Source organism: Electrophorus electricus, chromosome 22, assembly GCF_041902795.1.
Source record: "Electrophorus electricus isolate QZ-2024a chromosome 22, ASM4190279v1, whole genome shotgun sequence".
NCBI lineage: Eukaryota > Metazoa > Chordata > Actinopteri > Gymnotiformes > Gymnotidae > Electrophorus > Electrophorus electricus.
The window spans coordinates 18,249,426-18,271,371 of record NC_137518.1 but is presented as its reverse complement, the minus strand read 5'-3'; the positions used below and the strand labels follow the sequence as shown (position 1 = coordinate 18,271,371).

The window sequence follows — 21,946 nt, the reverse complement described above, 5'->3', positions numbered from 1 at the left end:
CCTGGTCGTTCAGTATATTCAGGTAGTCAGCTGACCTCATTCTTTGGGCACATAATGTTGTTGAATCTAGACCTGACCAACTGCACCAACCTCAGATCATAGCACTGCCCCCACAGGCTTGTACGGTAGGCACTAGGCATGATGGTTGCATCACTTTAACAGGGTAAATCTGGACTCATCAGACCACATGACCTTCTTCCATTGCTCCAGGGTCCAATCTTTATACTCCCTAGCAAATAAAAGCCGTTTTTGCCAGTTAGTCTCAATAACGTGGTTTTCTTAAGGCTACACAGCTGTTTAGTCCCAATCCCTTGAGTTCCCTTCGCATTGTGTGTGTGGAAATGCTCTTACTTTTACTATTAAACATATCCCTGAGTTCTACTGTTGTTTTTCTATGATTTGATTTCACCACATGTTTAAGTGATCGCCGATCACGATTGTTCACGATTTTTTCCCGACCACATTCCTTCCTCAGAGATGATGTTTCTCTGCTGCCCTTCCACTTTTTAATAATGCGTTGGACAGTTCTTAACCAGATTTTAGTAGTTCCAGCAATCTCCTTAGATGTTTTCTCTGCTTGATGCATGCCAATAATTTGACCCTTCTGAAACAGATTAACATCTTTTCCACGACCACAGGATGTGTCTTTTCGACATGGTTGTTTAACAAATGAGAAGCTACTCACTGCATCAGTTGGGGATCAATAACTTGTTGCCAGCTGAAACATAATCACCTGTGCAGTAATTATCTGGCCAGGCAGTATATATGATTAGTTTATTTTAAGAATATATTTTATGAGGTTTGGCACCCTTTTTGTTACAAGTTGATTTTTATACAGTACCTTGTTAAGTTTATCAGATTTAACTGTAATACAAATTGTCAACATTTATTTAAAAAAAAAAAACCTCAAATACTGCTTGAGTAAGTATATAAACCCTTCAAGTGATTGGAAGAATAAACCTTTGCTGCAGTAAGACCTTTAAGTCTGTTGGGGTAGGTTTCTGCCAGCTTTGTGCACTGCGTTGAAGGGATTTTCACCCATCAGATTTGCATGGTGTTCTTCAGATTGGTTGGATGAAGACTGTGGAGCTCTCAATAAATCCTGCAGTGATCACTGGGATATCCAGACATTTCAGTATTTTGTATTCCGTCAGATTCACTGTCTGAGTAGTAATACTTGAACTAAGGGGTCTTTTATTCAGAAAATGTGAACTTTTCTAATGATTGGCAGGTAAAGGCGACATCTTTTACCTGTGTCCACCTGCAGCTCCCAGAGCACAACGGTTCAACCTCGTGCATTTCCCACAGAATTAATAAATTACATTAGCGCCATTTGTAAGCATTCAGGTTGTTACAGGTTTTAAGAATTTTTTTTCTTACATAAAATCAAGATCACTAATTCAGTTTGAGGACCAGTCTTTTAAATTTAAAATTTGACTGCACCAAATATCAGTCATTTGTGATCTAAATTATCTGATAACATTTACATGGGTTGCACACTTTTGCAAAATGGTGTGTGTGTGTATACGTATAATATGAGAGAAAGAACACAGAAGGAAAGAGGGAAGGTGTGAGATTAATCAGTAATTATATTCATTCACACGAGCAATAATGTGATTGTGTTTATTAATAAAAAGCCTCTTTATTTTAGTCAACGCGTTGGGCTACTGCAGGAAAACACTGATTTGTGCTGATATAATTCGGCCTAAAATACCCATGCCACTGCTGACTGGAGAAACAGGGTTTAATTTTCAGTGTCTGCATTTGTCTGTGTGCGCGTGTGTATGTCCATGTTTGTGTGCATGTGCCTGCCTGTGTATTTGTGCATGCACGTGTGTGTGTGTGTAGTTGGAGGAACGTCATACGGGTCGTCTAGAGAGGACGGAGGATCTGTGGTTGCGTGTGCGGAAAGAACACGCCCCTCGACTGGCACGCCTCTCTCTGGAGAGCTGCTCACTCAGAGACGCTCTACTGCACGGTGAGAACACGTGCACACACAAACACACACCAGCACACTGGCTCTGTGCTGCTCTCTCTGCATGCGCTCACTGCAGTGCTGGAGCTCTGTGCTGCTCTCTCTGCATGCGCTTACTGCAGTGCTGGAGCTCTGTGCTGCTCTCTCTGCATGCGCTCACTGCAGTGCTGGAGCTCTGTGCTGCTCTCTCTGCATGCGCTCACTGCAGTGCTGGAGCTCTGTGCTGCTCTCTCTGCATGCGCTCACTGCAGTGCTGGTTCCTGAGTTTCAGTGTCAATACTTCAGCCTTCAGTTTTGTTTTGTTTTTTTTCACTTTAATTAGCAGCAAAATGTGCATGAAATTAGAAATGTGTTAAATTAAGATGTTGTATATGCTGTTAAGTAACAAATAGGTAGTGATAATTAGTGTCTTGCATGCAGAATGTGTCTATAAATAAACCTGGTAAGCGTTTTTGAGAAGCTTTCTAGTTTTGCAGAGCTATGGTTAATGCATCATTTCCTGTGAGCTACTTTTTTAATGCTCCCCAAAACATTAGGCAGTTTTTGAAATGCAGAAGTTCCTCCTTTTTTAATGCTAATGCAAATTTAAAAAATGGAGAAAGATGGCTTTTCACTGTGACCGCTTGGTGTTTACTCCTGCTTGATTGGTGATTTTCATGTCTAAAATGTGAGGCAGGTGACCTTTCTGAACCTCTTCCTAGGTCATGACTTTCACACCCCTTGCTTTGACTTGCTCTTGTGCTCTTGCACAACTCTTCCATCTTTGTGTTAAGGTTGGCTAGTGTGAGACTCTCTCACACACAAACATGTGTTCTCAGGCATTTAAATTTCCTGTGGCATGGTGATACACACACACACACACACACACACACACACATTTTATATATATATGCATATATATACACAGACATGTATAGACTTCCTGCTCCACAGCGAGTAAACCCACATACACACGCTGACTTGTGTAACTTTTATTTCAGCAAGACATTGCAAAATGAGATCTTGCAGAAGTCTTTCTTCTGTACTCACACACCTTGAGAGAGAGAGAGAGAGATATTGTTGGAGAATCAGCTTGTGGTTATTACAGGAATAATTTGATGTTCTTGGTTTCAAATGTTAGTGACAGACTCCTGAAATCTGCAGACTCCAGTTGAGCTTCTGTGGGACTTTGTAAGCTTAGATTCCTGTTGGTTCTTCTTTTTTAGGGAAGCCCAAACTGGGTCGGGAACTGGGCAGAGGGCAGTATGGAGTGGTCTATTTGTGTGATAGCTGGGGGAGACGCTACCCCTGTGCTCTGAAATCAGTGGTGCCTCCCGATGACAAGCACTGGAACGACCTGGCCCTGGAGTTCCACTACACTCGGTAAGGCATACTGCGCCCTCTGCTGGCCAGCTATTAGCTAAATTTGTTGAATTTTGTTACTTAGAAATTATTAGCTCTGTGCCCACTTCTTTTTTTTTTTCTTTTTAGTTTGTGGCATGTCTTTGTATAAAAAAACTATTAAAAATGATTATTTCAATCCCCACTCTCCCGCTCTGTCGGTTTGTCTGTTCTTCTCTCCCTCTCTCGTTCAGGTCCCTTCCTAAGCATGATCGTCTGGTGGATCTGCACGGCTCTGTGATTGATCACACATACGGGGGAGGCTCCAGCATCGCAGTACTGCTCATCATGGAGAGACTGCACAGAGACCTGTACACAGGCCTGAAGGTGCAGACACACACACACATACACACGCACACGCGCGCACACACACGTACACACACGCGCACACACACACACACACACGCACACGCGCACATACACACACACACACACATATACGGGGGAGGCTCCAGCATCGCAGTACTGCTCATCATGGAGAGACTGCACAGAGACCTGTACACAGGCCTGAAGGTGCAGACGCACACACACATACACACACACACACACACACACACACACACGCGCACACACACGCGCACATACACACACACACACGGGGGAGGCTCCAGCATCGCAGTACTGCTCATCATGGAGAGACTGCACAGAGACCTGTACACAGGCCTGAAGGTGCAGACACACACACACATACATACACACGCACACATACACACGCGCACATACACACACACACACACACACATACACACACGCGCACACACACACACACACGCACACGAGCACATACACACACGCGCACACACGCACACGAGCACATACACACACACACACACACACATATACACACATACACACACGCGCACACACACACACACACACACACACATACACACACGCACACACACACACGCACACGCGCACATACACACACACACACACACACATACGGGGGAGGCTCCAGCATCGCAGTACTGCTCATCATGGAGAGACTGCACAGAGACCTGTACACAGGCCTGAAGGTGCAGACACACACACACGCACACATACACACGCACACGCGCGCACACACACACACACACACGCGCACACACACACACACACACGCATACACGCACACGCGCACATACACACACACACACACATATACGGGGGAGGCTCCAGCATCGCAGTACTGCTCATCATGGAGAGACTGCACAGAGACCTGTACACAGGCCTGAAGATGCAGACGCACACACACATACACACACACACACACATACGGGGGAGGCTCCAGCATCGCAGTACTGCTCATCATGGAGAGACTGCACAGAGACCTGTACACAGGCCTGAAGGTGCAGACACGCACGCACGCGCGCACACACACACACACACACTATTGGAACGTAGAAATGTCTGTGGTTGTGTTTCTCTAGGATAGCTGTGCTCTTAAGTGAATAGATGACCCACTCGAAGGACCATTCATGAAGAAAATTAGCATAGTGCAATTACAGCAATTTTTATCTATTTAATCTGAACATGTGCATTCGTGCGTGTGTGCGCCCCACAGGCTGGTCTGTCCCTGAAGGAGCGGCTGCAGGTTGCTCTGGATGTCGTGGAAGGGATTCGCTTCCTGCACAGCCAGGGCCTTGTGCACCGAGACATCAAACTCAAGAACGTCCTGGTGGGTGGAGCACTGGGGCAGAGGAGCAGCTCCCTCTCATCACACATTCTCCTCCAGCCAATCAGATAAACATAGGCACGCATTCATCTAGTCAGTGAAAGAAGCAGTCACACCCACATTTGTCCTTAAGCCAATCAGATAAACACAGACATGCATACATTCCTCTTAAGCCAGCAAAATAAACAGGCATGTGAAGCAGAGCGTTTCCTTGGTATCACAGACTCACGTCATCGTACTGCATCCAGATGTGATGCTGGCTGGCTTCAGCAAGCCTAGATGACTTTGTGCGATTCTCCACTGACCCACATTCTTGCCTGAGATTCTGCCACCTGGTGGGCAGTATGTGTTGTTCTTCTCATTTGTCTGTGCTAAAATTAGGATGTTGGAGAGTGTTTGAAGCCATGAGCTAATTTCATGAGCATTAGCTGAGTACCGTAGGTTAGCCACTCAGCTTCTGCCGTTCGTCACCTCTCCATTATCCCAGTTCATGGATGGATCCAAACTGGTTTCCTTCTGCTACATTGTGGTTTGGACTCAAGCACTGCAGGCTTTAGAAACTTTAGAAACTAAATGGACTCTTTCACAAAGAAGGCTTGAGAACATTCACTGCAAACTGAATTTTGTTCATACCATTTGTCCAGTGATGAGATGAGTAGTGATATGGAATTTGATAAACAAGCTATAGCTGGTTCTTGACACTAAGCAGGAATGATGATGATGATGATAATAATAATCCTTTGATAAACATTTGCTTTACTTTTGCTGCTCAAGTTTTAAATAACATGCCTATAGATGGGTTTCTAATGTAACTGGTATTAAATCACTTTTCATTTTGAGTACTTTTTGAAGAGGAGGATCTCCTAAGTAAAGTTGTTCAACACGTTCACCAGCTTTGGTCTACATTCCTCTACTAATGCCTTTGGTCCAGCTTTGGTCTACATTCCTCTACTAATGCCTTTCAAAAACCGTGTGCATGCAGGAGATGGTAGGAAGTCCCACTCTGCCTCACATCTCTGCTGCTTTACTTCACCGGGGAAACTGGCTGACTAGTTCTAGCCTTCCACGGCAGCACTTGTTTTGCGTTGTGATGATGCAGATGATGCAGTTAACTGGAGTTCTGGTCATGCACGTGTGTAGCAGGTGCACTGGAGAAATGACTATATTTGTCCTTGTATTCTAAAGTCCTGTGTTGTGCTTGTTTTTCTGCATGTAGCTGGACAAGCAGAACCGGGCTAAGATTACTGACCTGGGCTTCTGTAAGCCAGAAGCCATGATGTCCGGTAGTATAGTGGGAACCCCTATACACATGGCCCCGGAGCTGTTCACAGGTTGGACGCGCACATACCCCATACATATATTCATACGTTCATTATCTTTGAAACAATAAGAAATTCAGGATGGTGTGTTTTGCCTCGGTGCGTGTGTGTGTGTGTAGGAAAGTATGATCATTCCGTTGACGTGTATGCCTTCGGGATTCTGTTCTGGTATCTGTGCACTGGATCGGTCAAACTTCCTGAGGCCTTTGAGAAATGTTCCAGTAAAGACCAGCTCTGGAACAATGTGAAGAGAGGTAATGCACACTTACAAACTCCCCCATGTCTTTCTCTCTTGCTCTCTCTCTCTCTCTCTACCCCCTTTCTTGTTCATCATCTATGTCTTTGTACTTTTGCTCATTATCTGTCTATCTTTCTGTCAAGAACCGTTTTACTAGTATGGAAACAGTTCAAATGTGTGGATATAGAACACTGTGTGGATGTGCCACTAGAACATCATGATCATGTAGTTCATATTTGAATGAAAGGTGCTTCGTGCATGTTTTGTTAACTGACAATGATGACGATGATGATGATGATGATATTGTAGGCTCGCGCCCTGAGCGCTTACCCAGTTTCGATGAGGAGTGCTGGCAGCTGATGGAGGCCTGCTGGAATGGAGACCCTTCCCAGAGGCCCCTGCTCGGAATCGTGCAGCCCAGCCTGCAAAGCATCATGGTCCGGCTATGTGATGGATCTGACCTCAAGAGCGGCAGCCTTGAGGACTCGAATTAGAACACAAATACAAATGAATATGCAAACACTGAGACACTTCAACACACTCCCATAGGAACATGTGCCGAGAATGATAAGTTAAAAGGCATGTTTTTTGTATTTCTGGAGGTTGGGGAGACTAGGAACATTCCTGAGCTCCAGCAGTAGGAGCCTGATACACTATTTATATTCTCAGCGATACAAATTCAAAATATGTATGTATGTGTGTTTTGTTTCCTCTGTATTTATATAAAAAGTCGTACCGCGCGTGCGCACACACATACCTACACTATACCCTATCAAAATGCATGCTCATTGCTGCTTTGTGTTAGGATTGTTACTAGACATGAGTTTTAAAAGTAGTCAGGTTTTTGCAGTATTATAGAACAAAAAAGACTTCATTTTAGCTGGTGTTTAAATTAGTTTATTGCTATCTTGAGACAATTTTGTTTTTCTTTTTTTTAATAAAAGGTTATTGAGGAGTTTTGTTTTTTTTTCCAAGATGTCATATGTTTTTATCACTCCTGTTTTAATAATTATTGTAATTTGTTTATTTCTTCTTATTTTTCTTCTTTTTCTCCACTGAAACACAAGGGAGTGCAAAGACCATAAAGCTGAGGACCACCCAAACTTGTTGGGAAGGGGCACCATGCAGGGGCTACAGCACAGCATTAAAGGTTGTGACATGTGTCATAGACAAGTCTTTTTTTCAAATTTGGCACAGCTTTTTCAAGAGGCGGCACTATAACGTGCATATAATTGTTTCTCAAGAACTGCCGAAACTGCATTCTGCTCAGCAGGTTACGAATCCTTCCAGAAACTTAAGTACAACTCCATGACTAAAAACATGGCCAATCAGATTTTGGCATGCATTTGATGGGCGTAATATTGGCTGATCTACACGAAACTTGAATGGTCTTGGGGGAGTTGGATTTTCTATAAGTGTATAAAGTTTGCTAGTGATGGGACAGTGGGACACTATTGCCAATTTTAGCATGCAAAACAAGCATATTTCTTACACCGATCCTGTTAGGAACATGTACACTTATTTTTGGTATGAAAATGTTTGCAAGACATTGAAACTCAAAAACATGTAGACATCGGCGCACAGTATGGCCTGCACAGTGTCAGTCAGTGCTCCCATAGTGTATGTTCAAATTTCTCTATCTGTTATTTGATAGGAACATTCAGTGTAGTTTGAGATAGCTGGCCAGTTTTGGTGCATTTTTGCTGACAGAGGGAAGCTTCTAAAACTTAGAATTCGTGGCCTGCAAAAGTGAGCGGAGTTGTGCTGGACCCTTAATTGCCACTTGTGACTTATATTATTCTGGTTGAATTGTCCGGGGAAAAGAATTGTCTATGCTGGTGTTGATTAAACTGAAAGTCAAATACAGATTTATTCATATATACAAACAAAAATGTTTCTCTGAAGCATACCAACATGACATTTCAATTCCTCTATAAAAAGTTTGCTGAAAAGATTTTTTTAGCAGGAACACTACTGTGGATTTTTTAGTAGGGGAGCTGTAGTGTGTGGAAGAGATGACCACAGGTGTTACAGTGTGAGCCATAAAGTGTGTGAATGTAGTTTTCAATAAAAAAACCCCTTCATTTTATCACTTAGGCATTCTCATCCTTCCTCATAAACCTCTCCACCCAACATCATACCCTTCTCACCAAACACCATATAGCTTGATCAGAGCAGGGACAAGGTGAGATCCAACAATCCTCTGCATGACCAAGGGCTTTGTGTTCTTAAAGGAAACACACAAGAACAAATATGTGTAAGTTAAATGCTCATTAAATAGTTTGGTACTAGTACACGCTGGAGATTGCAGTAGTAAGAAGCTAGAAAACGAATAAAAGCTCAATCTGATTAAAATCTCAAAAACACACAACTGGGCTTTCTGATGTAATAATTGACCTGGTTCTATAACTTATGTTTATGCCAGTGCATTATTTAAGTGTTTTTCAAAACAAATACACAAAAACAAGCAGTTTTCATTGCCTTGCAAGGTAAGAAAACTGTTTTTTGAACTAACACCTGAAATGCATTAAGTTCTTCATAGATTCCCCCCCAAAACGGTGGCATCAACGGTTAAGATCAGCTTTGGCTCTGCAGATTCATTTTTGGTTGATGTGTTAATGATATTATTTCTGCACAACCAATTACCCATATATCTGGTCTGGTTCCACATGTTTGAAAATTGATATTGTAGGTGTGTTATTGATGCCCTTTTGCACACACACACACACAGAGTTCCTGCAGACTAATGGAGCAGCCTGACAGCGTGTGTCCGGAGCGCCGTGCTGCGTAAGCTGACCTTTAGTCTTTCCTGGGCCAACACTTTCATTTACACTGCTTCTCTCATTAGTGTAACACTGTTTTGATTTGTGTGCCAGTAGTGCACCCAGCTCAGAGGAAGAGTATGATCAGTCCAACAAGGAAGATAAGGGCTTCATGAAGGTGCTTGCTCAAAGCCAAGCTGATATGGAGTGGCTGACTGAGGAAGGCTATGGTGAAGATGAGCCAAAAAAACAGGTGGTTAATGTCAGGTCAGGGTACAATGATTCAGGAAGTGTAGTAGTGTTTAATGCCAAATTAAATAGCAGATCATATCTATTAAATAATTGGATTATGCAATTGATATTCATAAAGTGTTTTCGGTTCTGTGCTTATGTTTAGGAAACAGCAAAAAAACAGGGGAATCCATGTAAGTCCCTTCCTGTTTCAACAAACACAGAAAAGTAAAAGTTTAGTAAAAAACAAGACCAGTTCAGGTCTTCTTGTAAACACGAGTCACAGGGAACAACCTTTCATGTGCTTCCATTATAGTAACATCAGAAATACCTCGACATCCATTACCGACAGTCTCGGGCCATGGAAATAGACAAATATGAAACATTTTGTTTCAAGTATCAATTTTCTTTTGTTTTAACTTATGTCACGCACTCATTTTCGGTGGCAGTCCTGTGTGCTCCTCCACGTCACTTCCTTTTCCTCCACAGCCGTGGAGTTTGGTACTGCTCCTTCCGTCACCCACTGCTTTGGCAAGTGGAAACTGGCCCCCGGCCGAGGGTACCGCGTCAGGCAGCTGAGCCAGGACGCCGCCTACCGAGAGCTGTTTACACAGCAAGAGCTGGGCCACAGGACCAGCGTAAGGCCTGCCCCTAGTGGCTGTGTGCGTGGACATAGTGTGGACTAGTGTGCAGCACAAGCAGGCCGAAACCCAGGAGATTTCTTCTGAGTTTATTAAAAAGCAAATATCATCCGAGTGCGTTTACGAGACAGGAGTGCATATTCCATCTAAAGCTGTAAGAACAGTAATGAATTGAGGGATAGGTAACACAAGCAAGTTTCAAATGCTTAAAAAACTGAATTTTGCTTTACTCCAGTTTAGAGATCATTTACAGTGTTTCCACACAGAAAAATGTCTGTTCTACCATGTTTAGCTACCATTGTGTGTGCGCATGTATGTGTGTGCGTGCGTATGCGTACGCACACTGTTGCTCCGGTCTACCTCAGGTTCCCCTGCCCCTGGTGTGTATGAACGAGAAGGAGACGTTGCAGATTCTGATGAACACTGAGGAAGGTGAACCACGATGCGAATGCACTGTTCCAAACTCTAGTGGTTCACCAGGACTGCAGTTTGACACTGACTACCTGTAAAGTGGTGTTGTATTCTGACATTAAGTGCCTGTAATGTGCTGTTGCACCTCGTGTAATGCATTGTTATCCATTGGCTCTGTGTGACTGCAGAGTACTGTAAGATTCTGGGAGCTCAACATGCCATGACGCTGGAAGTCCAGGAGCGGATAGAGTTCCTGAGGCTCCGTGTGTTGGGCAAAAGCCCTGCTCCACTGAAGGAGAACGATAGAGAGTGCGGCGCCTTGGCCTCCCTCCACAGCTGGACAAACAGGCTGTGCTCTCTACTGAGGCGGCACAATAAAGACCGAGCAGCAGTGCCGCAGGTGGACTAGTGTGCAGCACAAGCGGGCCGAGACCCAGGAGATTTCTTCTGAGTTTATTAAAAAGCAAATATCATCCGAGTGCGTTTACGAGACAGGAGTGCATATTCCATCTAAAGCTGTAAGAACAGTAATGAATTGAGGGATAGGTAACACAAGCAAGTTTCAAATGCTTAAAAAACTGAATTTTGCTTTACTCCAGTTTAGAGATCATTTACAGTGTTTCCACACAGAAAAATGTCTGTTCTACCATGTTTAGCTACCATTGTGTCCAGTAGACTGTAGCATTGCCTGACTCACTCATTAAATGACAGGGATTTAGATGCTGAGAATTACAAAGAGAAACACGTAGAGGGTTGTTTTGTTTTGTTTTTTGTCCAGCAGATGGTGCTGCTAGAGAAACCCTAGCTAGCAGCCAGCGAGTTCAGTACAGTATATACCCATGATATTCAAATGCCCTTGAAGCAAGAGAAAACCAAGAGTTCTCCCTTTTCCCACTAGATAGGTGTGATAAAGTAACCAAGCTGTTAGAGGAACTGCTGAATTAATTACCCATGGGCTTAAATGCCTCTGGCATTCAAGTACACAATCAAGGACTTTTATGTCCAGAAGTGCCTCCCTGACGCCGCTGGACAAAAAAAACAAACAAACGATCACACAACTTTACACTTGTCCTTCTATTTTAAAAACTTGATATATAAAATCTCACTTTTAAATTCAGCTGAGCCTTGATTGCTTTAGAATGGAAAGACCCTGATCAGAGATGTTCCAATTGCTTTTGGTGTACAGCTAAATAACAAGAGGACTGTATTTATTGCTTTAAAATTCAAACAGCTTAAGCCTTTTCTGACTCCACTCTGGAATGAAATGTTTGCAAATTAAAAGAACCTCCTAGTGATGCATGCCTGACTATCTCAAAAGCCACAGCTGGAAAAAAAGTTCTCCATAAGCATAAGGCTTTGTTTTAGGTTACATATAACAATTACACTACATCACAAGACTTATTGCTTTCAAAACCACATACCATATGTGCTGTTAGTACACAAGTAGAGAGGGCAAATCAATATATAATTAGTTGCTATTTAATCAAACACCTGAGGCATAACCTGGGGGGAGTTAAATAGTGCAATTTAGAAATCTAAAGGAAATCTAAATGATTTAGATATACTAGCATGTGGTTTTGTATGGAAGTATGCCATTTAGAATATAATAGTATGAGGTTTATTCTGGTAACATTTGGTTTACTATAGTGGTATGCAGTTTTGGATGCAATCATTATGAAAAGGGAAAGATATCAGGAGCAACACAACAGTAAAATGCTGGGCTGTGTCCACACACCCAAATAAAACTCATCACTCAGAATTAAACTGAGCCACTGTTTCAACAAACACAAAACATCAGTATCTGTGCACTCTCACACGCACATTTATGAAGAGTTAGCTGAAGAGTTACAGTATATTTCAATCCTGGGGTCAGGCTTGTACAATTTAAAAACCTTTTTAATGTACAATTAATTTTAATCAACACATCTGGAATATTTACAAAAACAGCATCCTTCATTTCTAAGGTCTAAAATACAAAAGTTGTTTTGAGTAAAAGTGATAAAAGGCAACTCCTGACAAATCTGTTTTTTTGTTTGTTTTTTTTACAAAATGTCCATATAAAATTCTCACAAAAAAGCAAAATTGGTACCGTTTTGTAGTTTGTGTCTTCTATTGCTCTTTACATGGTATTAAAAGAAGGCAGAACAGTGGAGAAAACTCCACAGGTAAACGTGTGTGTATACATACATACAGAATGGCAGTATATCCCAAACTTATTCAGCATTAAGTTTGTTTGGATATGGAGCATGATGAACACACTTCATCACCGTTCTGATCCCAGTGGTCTGATCCCAGTGGTCTGATCCCAGTGGTCTGATCCCAGTGGTCTGCAGCATCTTTTCCCTCATCTGTCATGAAGACTCCAGCACTCTCCTTCCCACGGCAACTCGCTGCTTGTGCGCCATCTTCTGCACTCTGAGTTCGGCCTCGGACGTGCTCCCAACCCATCACTGCTTCTGGCAGGTCTCCCACACCCTCCTGTGGAATCTCTCACCTCTGCTCCGAGTTCACTGCACTAGATCCTCTGTCATTTTTTTTTTAGTTTTGTGAATGACATTGCCCTGATATTTTCAAAACAATCACACTGGATTGAGACGCTTCTGGGAAAACTCAATGTCTTGATGCATCTTATTTTTAAACAACAAAAAAAAAAAGGTAGAAACAAAATTGAATTCATGGATCATTATCTGCTGGGCAGTGGAAATGGTCATAAAAGTGCATCACTTCAAGAATGTAAACAAACGTAGAGATAAAAAACTAAATAAAAACAGAAAGATATCATGTAAATCAGTGCAATCCCAGCAGGAAAATGTGACTTTTGGCACAGTAAAATAATGGGTGAGGAGACAAATTTGTAAAAGACGCAGGGAACTCTGGGATTGTTCAGCGCCTCTGTTTCTTCAGCAGCTCAGCTCGTCCCCATCACTGTGTCTGAGGCTGTAGGTGGTTCTTCAGGGTGACTTGACAGATCTGAGTGTAGTTCTAGGACCTGCAAAGACACATCCCTCTTGTAATGAGGTCTGTCGCGTGGCAGTCTGGTGGGAATTGCTGAAGAGGTGTGGGAAAAGCACAAATGACAGGAAGAAGGAAAGAAAGAAGAGAGAGCGAGAGAGAAAGGGAAGCAGAAAGTGTATGTAGTTCTGACCAAGATGCTGTTGATAAATGAATCGACATGAGATGGGATGGACAAATAATCACCCGCATCAATGAAGGAAATGAAATATGAATCTGAAGTCTGATGAGAGAAGAAATAAAGTGGAAGGACAGAATGGACAGTCCAGCTACTATAATGGAGTGCTTTGATAATTTAGTCATAACACACCACGAAGCACATCCAGGACAGAGATGCAGTTCACACAGTGGCCACAGGGGGGAGCCTCAGGGGGCGACAACAGGTAAGATCCTCAAGAAGCAAGCAGACATGGTTTACACTATCAAAAGTGTACAGTGCTAAGACTCACTCAGATCCTGATGAGTCATCGTCCACTGTTCCTGCCTTTATAGTCATGGCCAGGCCATTGATCTGGTCCTGTCTGACTCCACCCCCTTGGTTCTCACTGGAGGAGGAGCCTCTGGAAGAGGCGGGTCCTTGGGTATTGGCAGGAAGCTGCTTGTGGATACGATTGATTCCATTTCTCTCAGCAATCGGTGAGAGCGGCTTCTTCTTCAGAATGCCTATGTGTGAGAAAGCAGATTAGGTTTGGCAGCTTCACTGTTTTTAAAGCGCACATAATTTGTGTTCCATTTGTGTTCAGTAAAGTGTGTGTGAGTCTCACCTTTATGTGGGTGTGTGTGTGGGTTGTGTGGGCTGGGTAGTAGCAGTAGTGTGATCTCTTTCCCACAGTTGTCTGCTCTTTCCCCGCCAGGTTCTGCCCTGCTCCCTACTGCCCCTTCACCATCACCTGACTCAAATTCGTGCGGCCAGTAGGGGGCACTCCCACTTGAGTCTGTGCGTGGCAACAGAAAAACAAGACAAATCTCATTATGAAAACGTATTGTTAGTCATATTCGACATCGTGCAGGCGTGTGAGTGATGTGTGTAAGCTTGTCAAGATTTGTTTGTGCATATGCGTGTGCGTGCGTGCCTGTGTGTGCGCGCCTGTGTGTGTGTGCACGTGCCTGTGTGTGCGCGTGCGTGCTCTCACCCTGGGCTTTCATGGCTGTGTTTGCTGCTAGGTTCTCCCAGCATTCTTCCTGTGGGTACTGTTCCTCCTCATCCTCACTGTCCGATGAATGCGTGGATGCATACGAACCACTCTGATCATCCTCCAGCTCGGACAGGTCACTGTCCGAATCAGAGTCGTGACCTACACACACACACACACACGTTACTCAGATGATGGTGCACACTAACTGCTGTGTGAGTGGTGTTTGAGGAGTCACTCTCACCATCAGGGTGAAGTTCAGCTTCATGGAAGCTGGGGTCATTCAGAGCAATGAGACTGTTATTCAAACCTTCATCTTCTCTGAAAAACAACATCAGCACACAAAACAAAACTGCTCAAACCGTGTTGCTCTTAAACTCAATAAATATAAAACAACCAAACACTTCAAATCATAAACATGAAATTTCACAACCTCCAAATGTCACTGTGTAGAGAACATGCGTGTCATATTTGCATAAATGACAGTAAGAAAATGTGTGTGCATGCACGCCAACAATTATGGCATTTAGGTGATGCTTTTATCCAAAGTGACTTACAATCATCACTGAGTACAACTTGAGCAACTGAGGGTTAAGGGTCTTGCTCAGAGACACAACAGTGGCAGCCTGGTGGTGGTGGGGCTTGAACTGGCAACCTTCTGATTACTAGTCTAATACCTTACCCACTGAGCCACCAATGCATGCACATGTGTGCATGTATTTATGTGCATATATGTGTGGACATACCTGAGCACGAAAGGCATGTAGCTCTGTTGGCTTTTCCCACTATGCAGTGTGCCGTTTAGGGAGATGCTGGACTCAGCATAGGGAAGATGGTACAGACCCTCATCACCATAACTACCGCTGCACGTGAACGACTGTGGAGAAAGTGGATAGAGAATGTTAGATGCAGCGCTTTGCAAAAGTATTCATCCCCCTTGAAAGGAATCAGACATGTTTGGATTACAAATGAGGTAGTGATGAATCGCCCCATCAAAGCACATCCAGAGTTTGCTACAAAGATTCAGCGAAAATGTGGGATTAGGTTTTATGACCAGATGACAGAGAAATGGAGACTTCTGGCCAAAATGTAAAATACTATATGTGGCACAAACCTAACACTGCCCAGAAACACCACCAGCAATGAAGTGAACAGGTGGTGGTGGTGGTGTGGTGGTGTGGAGATGCTTTTCAGCAGGGACGGGGCATCTTGTTATAATCGAAGGATGGGTGGATGGTGCAAAGTACAGTGCAGGAAAACCTGCTTCAAAAAAAGCTGTGGAGGAACTTCACCATTCAAAGGATCCTTTCAGTTCTCCCCAACACAAGGCCAAAGCAACACAGGAGTGGTTCAACTACGAAATGGCCAAATTTAAAATCCAGATCTCGGTCCAGTCAAGAATCTCTGCCACCGTTTGCTGTTCACAAGCATCATCCAACCTGAGCAGCCTGGAGCAAATCTAGCAGGAAGAACGGGTGAACACCAGTCCCACACAGTGCGCAGAGCAGACTTAAAGCTGTTACTGCGGCAAAAAGTGATTGTAGCAAGTACTAGCTCGAAGGGGTGAGGACTTATGTGTTCAGTATTTTTCAGTTTTTAAAATTAAGATCTACTGAAAAAACATTGACTTTGTAAATTTACATTAAGTTCATATTGGTTTTCTGAAATCTATGTATAATCTGAAATCCAGAAGAAACTGATGAAAGTATATTTGCAACACATGCGCACACACAAACACACGCGCACGAACAGGAGGAGCCTCAGGTAGAAACACACACACACTCACTCACACACACTCACTCTTTATAGACTGGACTACTGTAGTGTGCATTGGGATGTTAAAGACCAGTGCCAGATTGTGACAAAGATTTAAAATGCATGTTGCTCACAAACGTCTTGATAAGCAGCTGATTTAACTGAATCAGGAATGATGAATCATTTATACAACTCATACCTTTTGAGATTTTTTATTAATTTTGTGCATGTGAGGAGCTTCATTTAGCATTAAAGATGCCATAAAATTAAAGAATGTTGCATGTGTATGTGTGAGTGTGTATGTGTGTGTGTGTGAGTGTGTGTGAGAGTGTGAGTGTTACTAACAGGTTTAGATTTGATGGGGTGTTCCGGGCGTTTTTTGCTGCAGCAGTAGCGCATGGCACTCCAAGCTTCTTTATTCAACACAATACGAAAAAGGAAGATACAGGGACCCTGGAAACAAATAAACAAATAAACAAACACACACACAGACATTATGCAGGTGTGTGTTAGAATAAAAATAATTTATAAGGCTGTAAATAAGCTATTTTAAAAGCTTTTTTAAAAGCTAATGTCAATTGTAAATCACTGAATAAATGATCAGAGTGAGCATGAGTGAGAGTAATGACCAGAAGTCAGAAATGATGAACAGGTGGCAGGGCAGATACCTGCAGGCAGTTGAAGGCAGCAAACAGGTAGTGGAAATAGATCACGTCACTGTTTACAGACAGCAGAGCTAACAGACACGTCACCGTTACCAAGAGCAACACACCGCACGCCGTCCGCAAGTCGTACCTACGCGTACACGTGCACAAACACACGTCATGACTGTTAGAGTTTTCCGTGAGTGTGGACTGAGTGTATACCCAAAGAACATTCTAGGTGAGTAACTGTAGTAAGAGATGTAGAGACATTCAAAATAGTAGTAAAGTACACAGAGTTTCCAGAGAAACTGAACGTTTGGGACAGAGGTCATCAGCTTTGTGTGTGTGTGTGTGTGTGAGTGAGAGAGAAATATGCAGGTTGTGTAACTCACACTGGTGGTTCTTTCTTCTCGTAACTGCGAGATCTCAGAGAGCAGGAGGCTCTGGAGGCCAGTATGTACAGGAACAGATTCATCTGAGAATGAACACAACCACATACACACGCGCAGACGGAATGTACTGTTATTATCACTGCTATATTTGTCTCATGTCTAACTGACTGTACATCACCACAGCTACACAGCACGCTGAGGAGTTTGTGTATTTCAGTACATCAGCATATTTTTATAGGATATTTTGAGAACATATGTACAACCTTGATACAACTGTCTCTGCAATCAGTACATCCTTAATCTTGTATCTGTATATATTTCACTGTATATAGGTACTGGAATCCCTGGGATTTTCCAAAGCAAGCCACTGGAATCATTTTGAGTGTTTGTCTACAGTTATTTCTACTTAACGTATTCTTCTCTTTAGACTTATTTATTCTGTTCATATATTTGATTTTTCTTGGCCTACTGCTGCTGCTATACCTACATTACCCATGCAGGATCACTAAAGTGTTAGAGAAAGTGAGGTACTATGAGGTGATATGAAAGGAAGTGAGGTAGCACTCACAGCCACCACGAGGGCGATTGGTCCGGCCAGGCTCCAGATGAGCGTGTCATACAGAGAGAGCCAGCAGAAATCAGGGTTGCCATACCCCTCAGGATCCAGCCCTACTGCCAGTCCTAAACCGCACAAAAAGTGATAACCCATGACGTCAACAAACGACATGACGACAACATCAGCAACGATGCAACGGCAGGACGCGACTGTAATTTGAGCTGTGTGTGCATGAGCGTGCACGTGTAACCCCCACCTGTGATGATGGCTGGTACTCCCCAGCCAATGAGGTAGTAGAACCGCATGGCGCCGGAGTTGATGTCACGCAGCTCACTCAGCATGCGGTACACGTGCAGGCTCTCCAGGAAGAGCCAGGAGAAGACACACATGTAGAAGAAGTGCAGCAGGATGGCTATGATCGTACACACAAACTGCAGAGAGAGACAGAGAGAGATATAAACATTTTTTAAAGTTCTCACTCAGCTGCACTATACTTCAGAGGTTCACACTCCTGATCCAGCTCATCAGTTCAGGAGTGTACAAACAAGCCTAACCCTAGAGAGAAAGGAGAGACAGAGAGAGAGGAGAGATGATGGCGTACCGGGTTCTCTGTCTGGTTGATACCGAAGATGAAGAGGAGCTCGGCGATGAAGAGTGTGAAGGCACTGTTGTTGACGATGCTGATCTTGTTGCTGTGCATGGCTCTCAGACATGTGAGGAAGACCATGGTGAGGAGGATGAAGGCCAGTGTCACTCCGACTGTACTCCAGGTGACCAGTTTTATTGGCAAGATCTCTCCGTTCTGAGAGAGCAGATACACACACAGTTCACTTACTTGTACTGCCCCTGCCCACACACACTGAGCAGCGTATTCTACATGTCGGTGTGTGTACGTGTTTGTGTATGCATGCGGGACAACAGACAATATTCATTCATGTGGTTGTATGATGTGTGAATAGATGTGCATGTGCCTACAAATGAGTCCAAGAGTGAACACAAATGTGACAACACTGAACCTGTGTGTGTGTGTGTGTGTGTGTGTGTGTGTGTGTGTGTGTGTGGGGTGTGTGTGTGGAGACTCACCTCTCTGTGCGAGATGTCCATGAGAACAGCGAAGCAGGTCATATGGTAACACTGGCAACTGATGTGTGTGCTGTTTCTAAACACGACTTCACAGCCCTTGGAGGACCATGCTCCAGCCCCGCCCACTCTACAATCATCATCATCATCATCATCATTAAAAGGCCTTTTCAAATCATGCAAGGACGCACACAACCAAAAGCCATCTCTCTCTCCATCTCTCTCACACAAACACGCACAGATACAAAATGAATGCACAGCTGTTCAAATGTCTTTTATCCTATGGCAATGTTTTTATCTGAATCCATTAACAATATCATATATATATAAAAAAAATAAAAGGAACTGCGCTTCACACCATGCTGGAATGTTTGATGTTTTACTGCCTTGTGATATTGAACCATGTTCTCATATCTAAAGTGCTCTGTTGGACACAGTGAGTGGTTCTTCACGGTATGGTGAGGCTTTGTGTGTTGGAGACTTAGCTACCTTTCCTCTGTATGTGTCTCTGGTCAGTGCTACTACTGTCATATTAAAATGTTGCTACACTGGGGGTTTCTCCTGCTGTCATCACCGTCACTAATACAATGACACATCTGAACTTGAATTCTTGTAAAGCTGCACTAAGCTGACTAACTAAGCTGAATTCCTACATGTACCTGGTGGGGGCTTCATTGCGTGCATGCGTGTGCGTCTGAAATCAAAATGCATTTTATTTACACAGTGCTTTTTACAACACGTCACAAAGCAGCTTTACAAATGTCCAAGTCCAAGCCCCCAGTGAACAAGCGAAGGTGACTATGGCAAGGAAAAACTCCCCAGAGCATGAGAAAGAAACCTGGAGAGGAACCAAGAGGGCCCATCCTCCTCTGGCCAACAACAGTCACTAAAATAATTAAAATATTAAAATGAAAAAATAAGCAATTAATAAATAAGCAATTTCTAGAAGTCCTAGTCTTGTCCAAATGGGGTGCATGTGTCAGAAACCCATCCTGCAAGAGTATGTCCATTAAGGGCAACAGAGAAGTTGTGTGTTTTTGTGTGTGTGTGTGTGTGTGTGTGTGTGTGTGTGTGTGTGTGTACACTTACACAATAGAATGGTTCCAGAACACACAGATGGGTTTAGAGCGCTCCTCAGTGGTGACGAGGCGGAACTGCACTGTGATTGGTTTATCCAGCGCGTGCTGCACCAGCTCCTCATTGTCATGCACCGTAATGCTGACCACTGGGGTGTTGATGACCGGTCGCTTAGGAACCCTACACAAACACGTGCATGCATACGCAGACACACACACTTGACATGAGTCCAGCATGACAATGGAGATACAGAGGATGAGGAGGCCCTTGACATCAGCAGACACGTCTCCACACCTCCAACATCATCGCTCTGCCAGTAAAGTCATAAACGTTTAGAGAGAGAGAGAGTGAGAGAGAGTGTGCGTGTGTACCTGATGCTCTGCCTGTCCATGTTGTATCTCGGAGGGAGCAGTGTGGCTAGGCTGTATTGGTGTGTGTGTGTGTGTGTGTGTGTGTGTGTGTGTGTGTGCGCGCGTCTACCTGAGGCTCCGCTTGTCTGTGTCGTATCTCGGAGGGAGCAGTGTGGCTAGGCTGTGGAAGATGATGACGCTGGCAATGGCGTTCTGCTTACGCTCATCAGGGTGCCGCCTCTTCCGACTGACAGACTGGTTCCTACCAACCTCCGGGATTAGCTCAACATGCTGTCGATGCCCTCTGACCTCAGCAGCGGGGATGAAGACAGAGTCAGGTAGAGTGACGGCTGTCTCGAGGTCGAGGGGGCGGGGTCCACGCAGTGACTGGTAGCGGGGAAGTTTGGCGCCCGCAAAGTTCATCTTATCCAAGCGATCTATGGAGATGACTGCATAAACACACACGCATCCATCAGCCATCACGCTGTGCTGGGAGAGAGTGTGTGTGTGTGTTCTCTCACCTATGTTGGGTGTGACGATGGTGAAAGGGTTGAGGTAGGTCTTCCTCATGTTCTGGGCGAGCGTGTGTGTGTACTCCTCTAGGTGGTGGAGCAGAGAGGCTGTTCCTCCCTCCACCTGCTGGATCAGCTCCCAGTGAGAACGCACTTCAGCAGACAGGATCTCACTGGTGACACGCATCAGGTGCTACACACACACACACACACACACACACACACACACACACACAATTGTATAGTGCCAAAGTCATATGACAACTCCTTGACAGCTCTGCCCTGATCTTCACTGACAACACCCATAAACCACTGGGCACTATGGTAACACTGTATTGACCCTCTGCACCAGAGATGTGTATCAATAATGTGTATTCCATGTGCAGGTGGACCAGGGTGGAGGGGAGACATTACGGGCCATTTGATACTCACACTGGCATAAATGTTGCATGAGGGCAAGGAGATAAAGCTTGTTTATACCTACTGCAGATGCTGGACCATCAGAGCTGGGGTGATGCTCTAGGGCAAAGCTACTCAATCAGTAAGGCGGGAAAGTTGGTGGGCTTTTTAAAAGATTTTGTGTGTGCCTTTGTGTATATGGGGAGGGATCGTGTGATCGAAAATGATTATGTGAGTATGGCTCTATTCACGTGAGGTAATTGTCCTTAGTCTAGTTATTTCTGTCTTGAAGGAACCTCAGGAAGAACATGATGGCCCAATGGACTCAGGACACAGTTCAACTGATGGCCCTCAATGTCTTTGACTCACATTGCAGCCCCATCATAAAACCTGTCCACACTGTCAGAAGAGACAGACCAAGT

The 21,946-nt window shown here is 44.0% G+C and overlaps 2 protein-coding genes across 4 annotated transcripts in view; one reads left to right on the top strand and one right to left on the bottom strand.

Moving 5' to 3' along the window:
• Positions 1-7,524, top strand: part of dstyk (dual serine/threonine and tyrosine protein kinase) — a 74,643-nt gene extending 67,119 nt beyond the window's left edge. For both annotated transcript variants that reach the window (XM_035520400.2, XM_081705344.1), the window contains exons 8-14: positions 1,849-1,978; positions 3,181-3,337; positions 3,550-3,682; positions 4,902-5,015; positions 6,229-6,343; positions 6,451-6,585; positions 6,879-7,524. In XM_035520400.2, coding sequence (XP_035376293.1) covers positions 1,849-1,978; positions 3,181-3,337; positions 3,550-3,682; positions 4,902-5,015; positions 6,229-6,343; positions 6,451-6,585; positions 6,879-7,063 — 969 coding nt within the window. In that variant the 3' untranslated portion in view covers positions 7,064-7,524. The remainder of the gene's footprint in view (positions 1-1,848; positions 1,979-3,180; positions 3,338-3,549; positions 3,683-4,901; positions 5,016-6,228; positions 6,344-6,450; positions 6,586-6,878) is intronic.
• Positions 7,525-11,052: 3,528 nt separating this feature from the next.
• celsr2 (cadherin, EGF LAG seven-pass G-type receptor 2) overlaps positions 11,053-21,946 on the bottom strand; it is a 52,695-nt gene continuing 41,801 nt past the window's right edge. The window contains exons 19-34 of one of the 2 annotated variants that reach the window (XM_035520543.2): positions 21,135-21,318; positions 20,744-21,062; positions 20,276-20,443; positions 19,190-19,316; positions 18,708-18,908; positions 18,363-18,537; positions 18,119-18,231; positions 17,551-17,633; positions 17,183-17,309; positions 16,860-16,967; positions 15,506-15,636; positions 15,004-15,080; positions 14,760-14,921; positions 14,391-14,561; positions 14,076-14,289; positions 11,053-13,662 (exon numbers count right to left, since the gene is read on the bottom strand). In XM_035520543.2, the coding sequence (XP_035376436.1) occupies positions 13,566-13,662; positions 14,076-14,289; positions 14,391-14,561; positions 14,760-14,921; positions 15,004-15,080; positions 15,506-15,636; positions 16,860-16,967; positions 17,183-17,309; positions 17,551-17,633; positions 18,119-18,231; positions 18,363-18,537; positions 18,708-18,908; positions 19,190-19,316; positions 20,276-20,443; positions 20,744-21,062; positions 21,135-21,318 (2,457 nt within the window). In that variant the 3' untranslated portion in view covers positions 11,053-13,565. The remainder of the gene's footprint in view (positions 13,663-14,075; positions 14,290-14,390; positions 14,562-14,759; positions 14,922-15,003; positions 15,081-15,505; positions 15,637-16,859; positions 16,968-17,182; positions 17,310-17,550; positions 17,634-18,118; positions 18,232-18,362; positions 18,538-18,707; positions 18,909-19,189; positions 19,317-20,275; positions 20,444-20,743; positions 21,063-21,134; positions 21,319-21,946) is intronic. The other variant, XM_035520544.2, reaches the window with a different exon arrangement.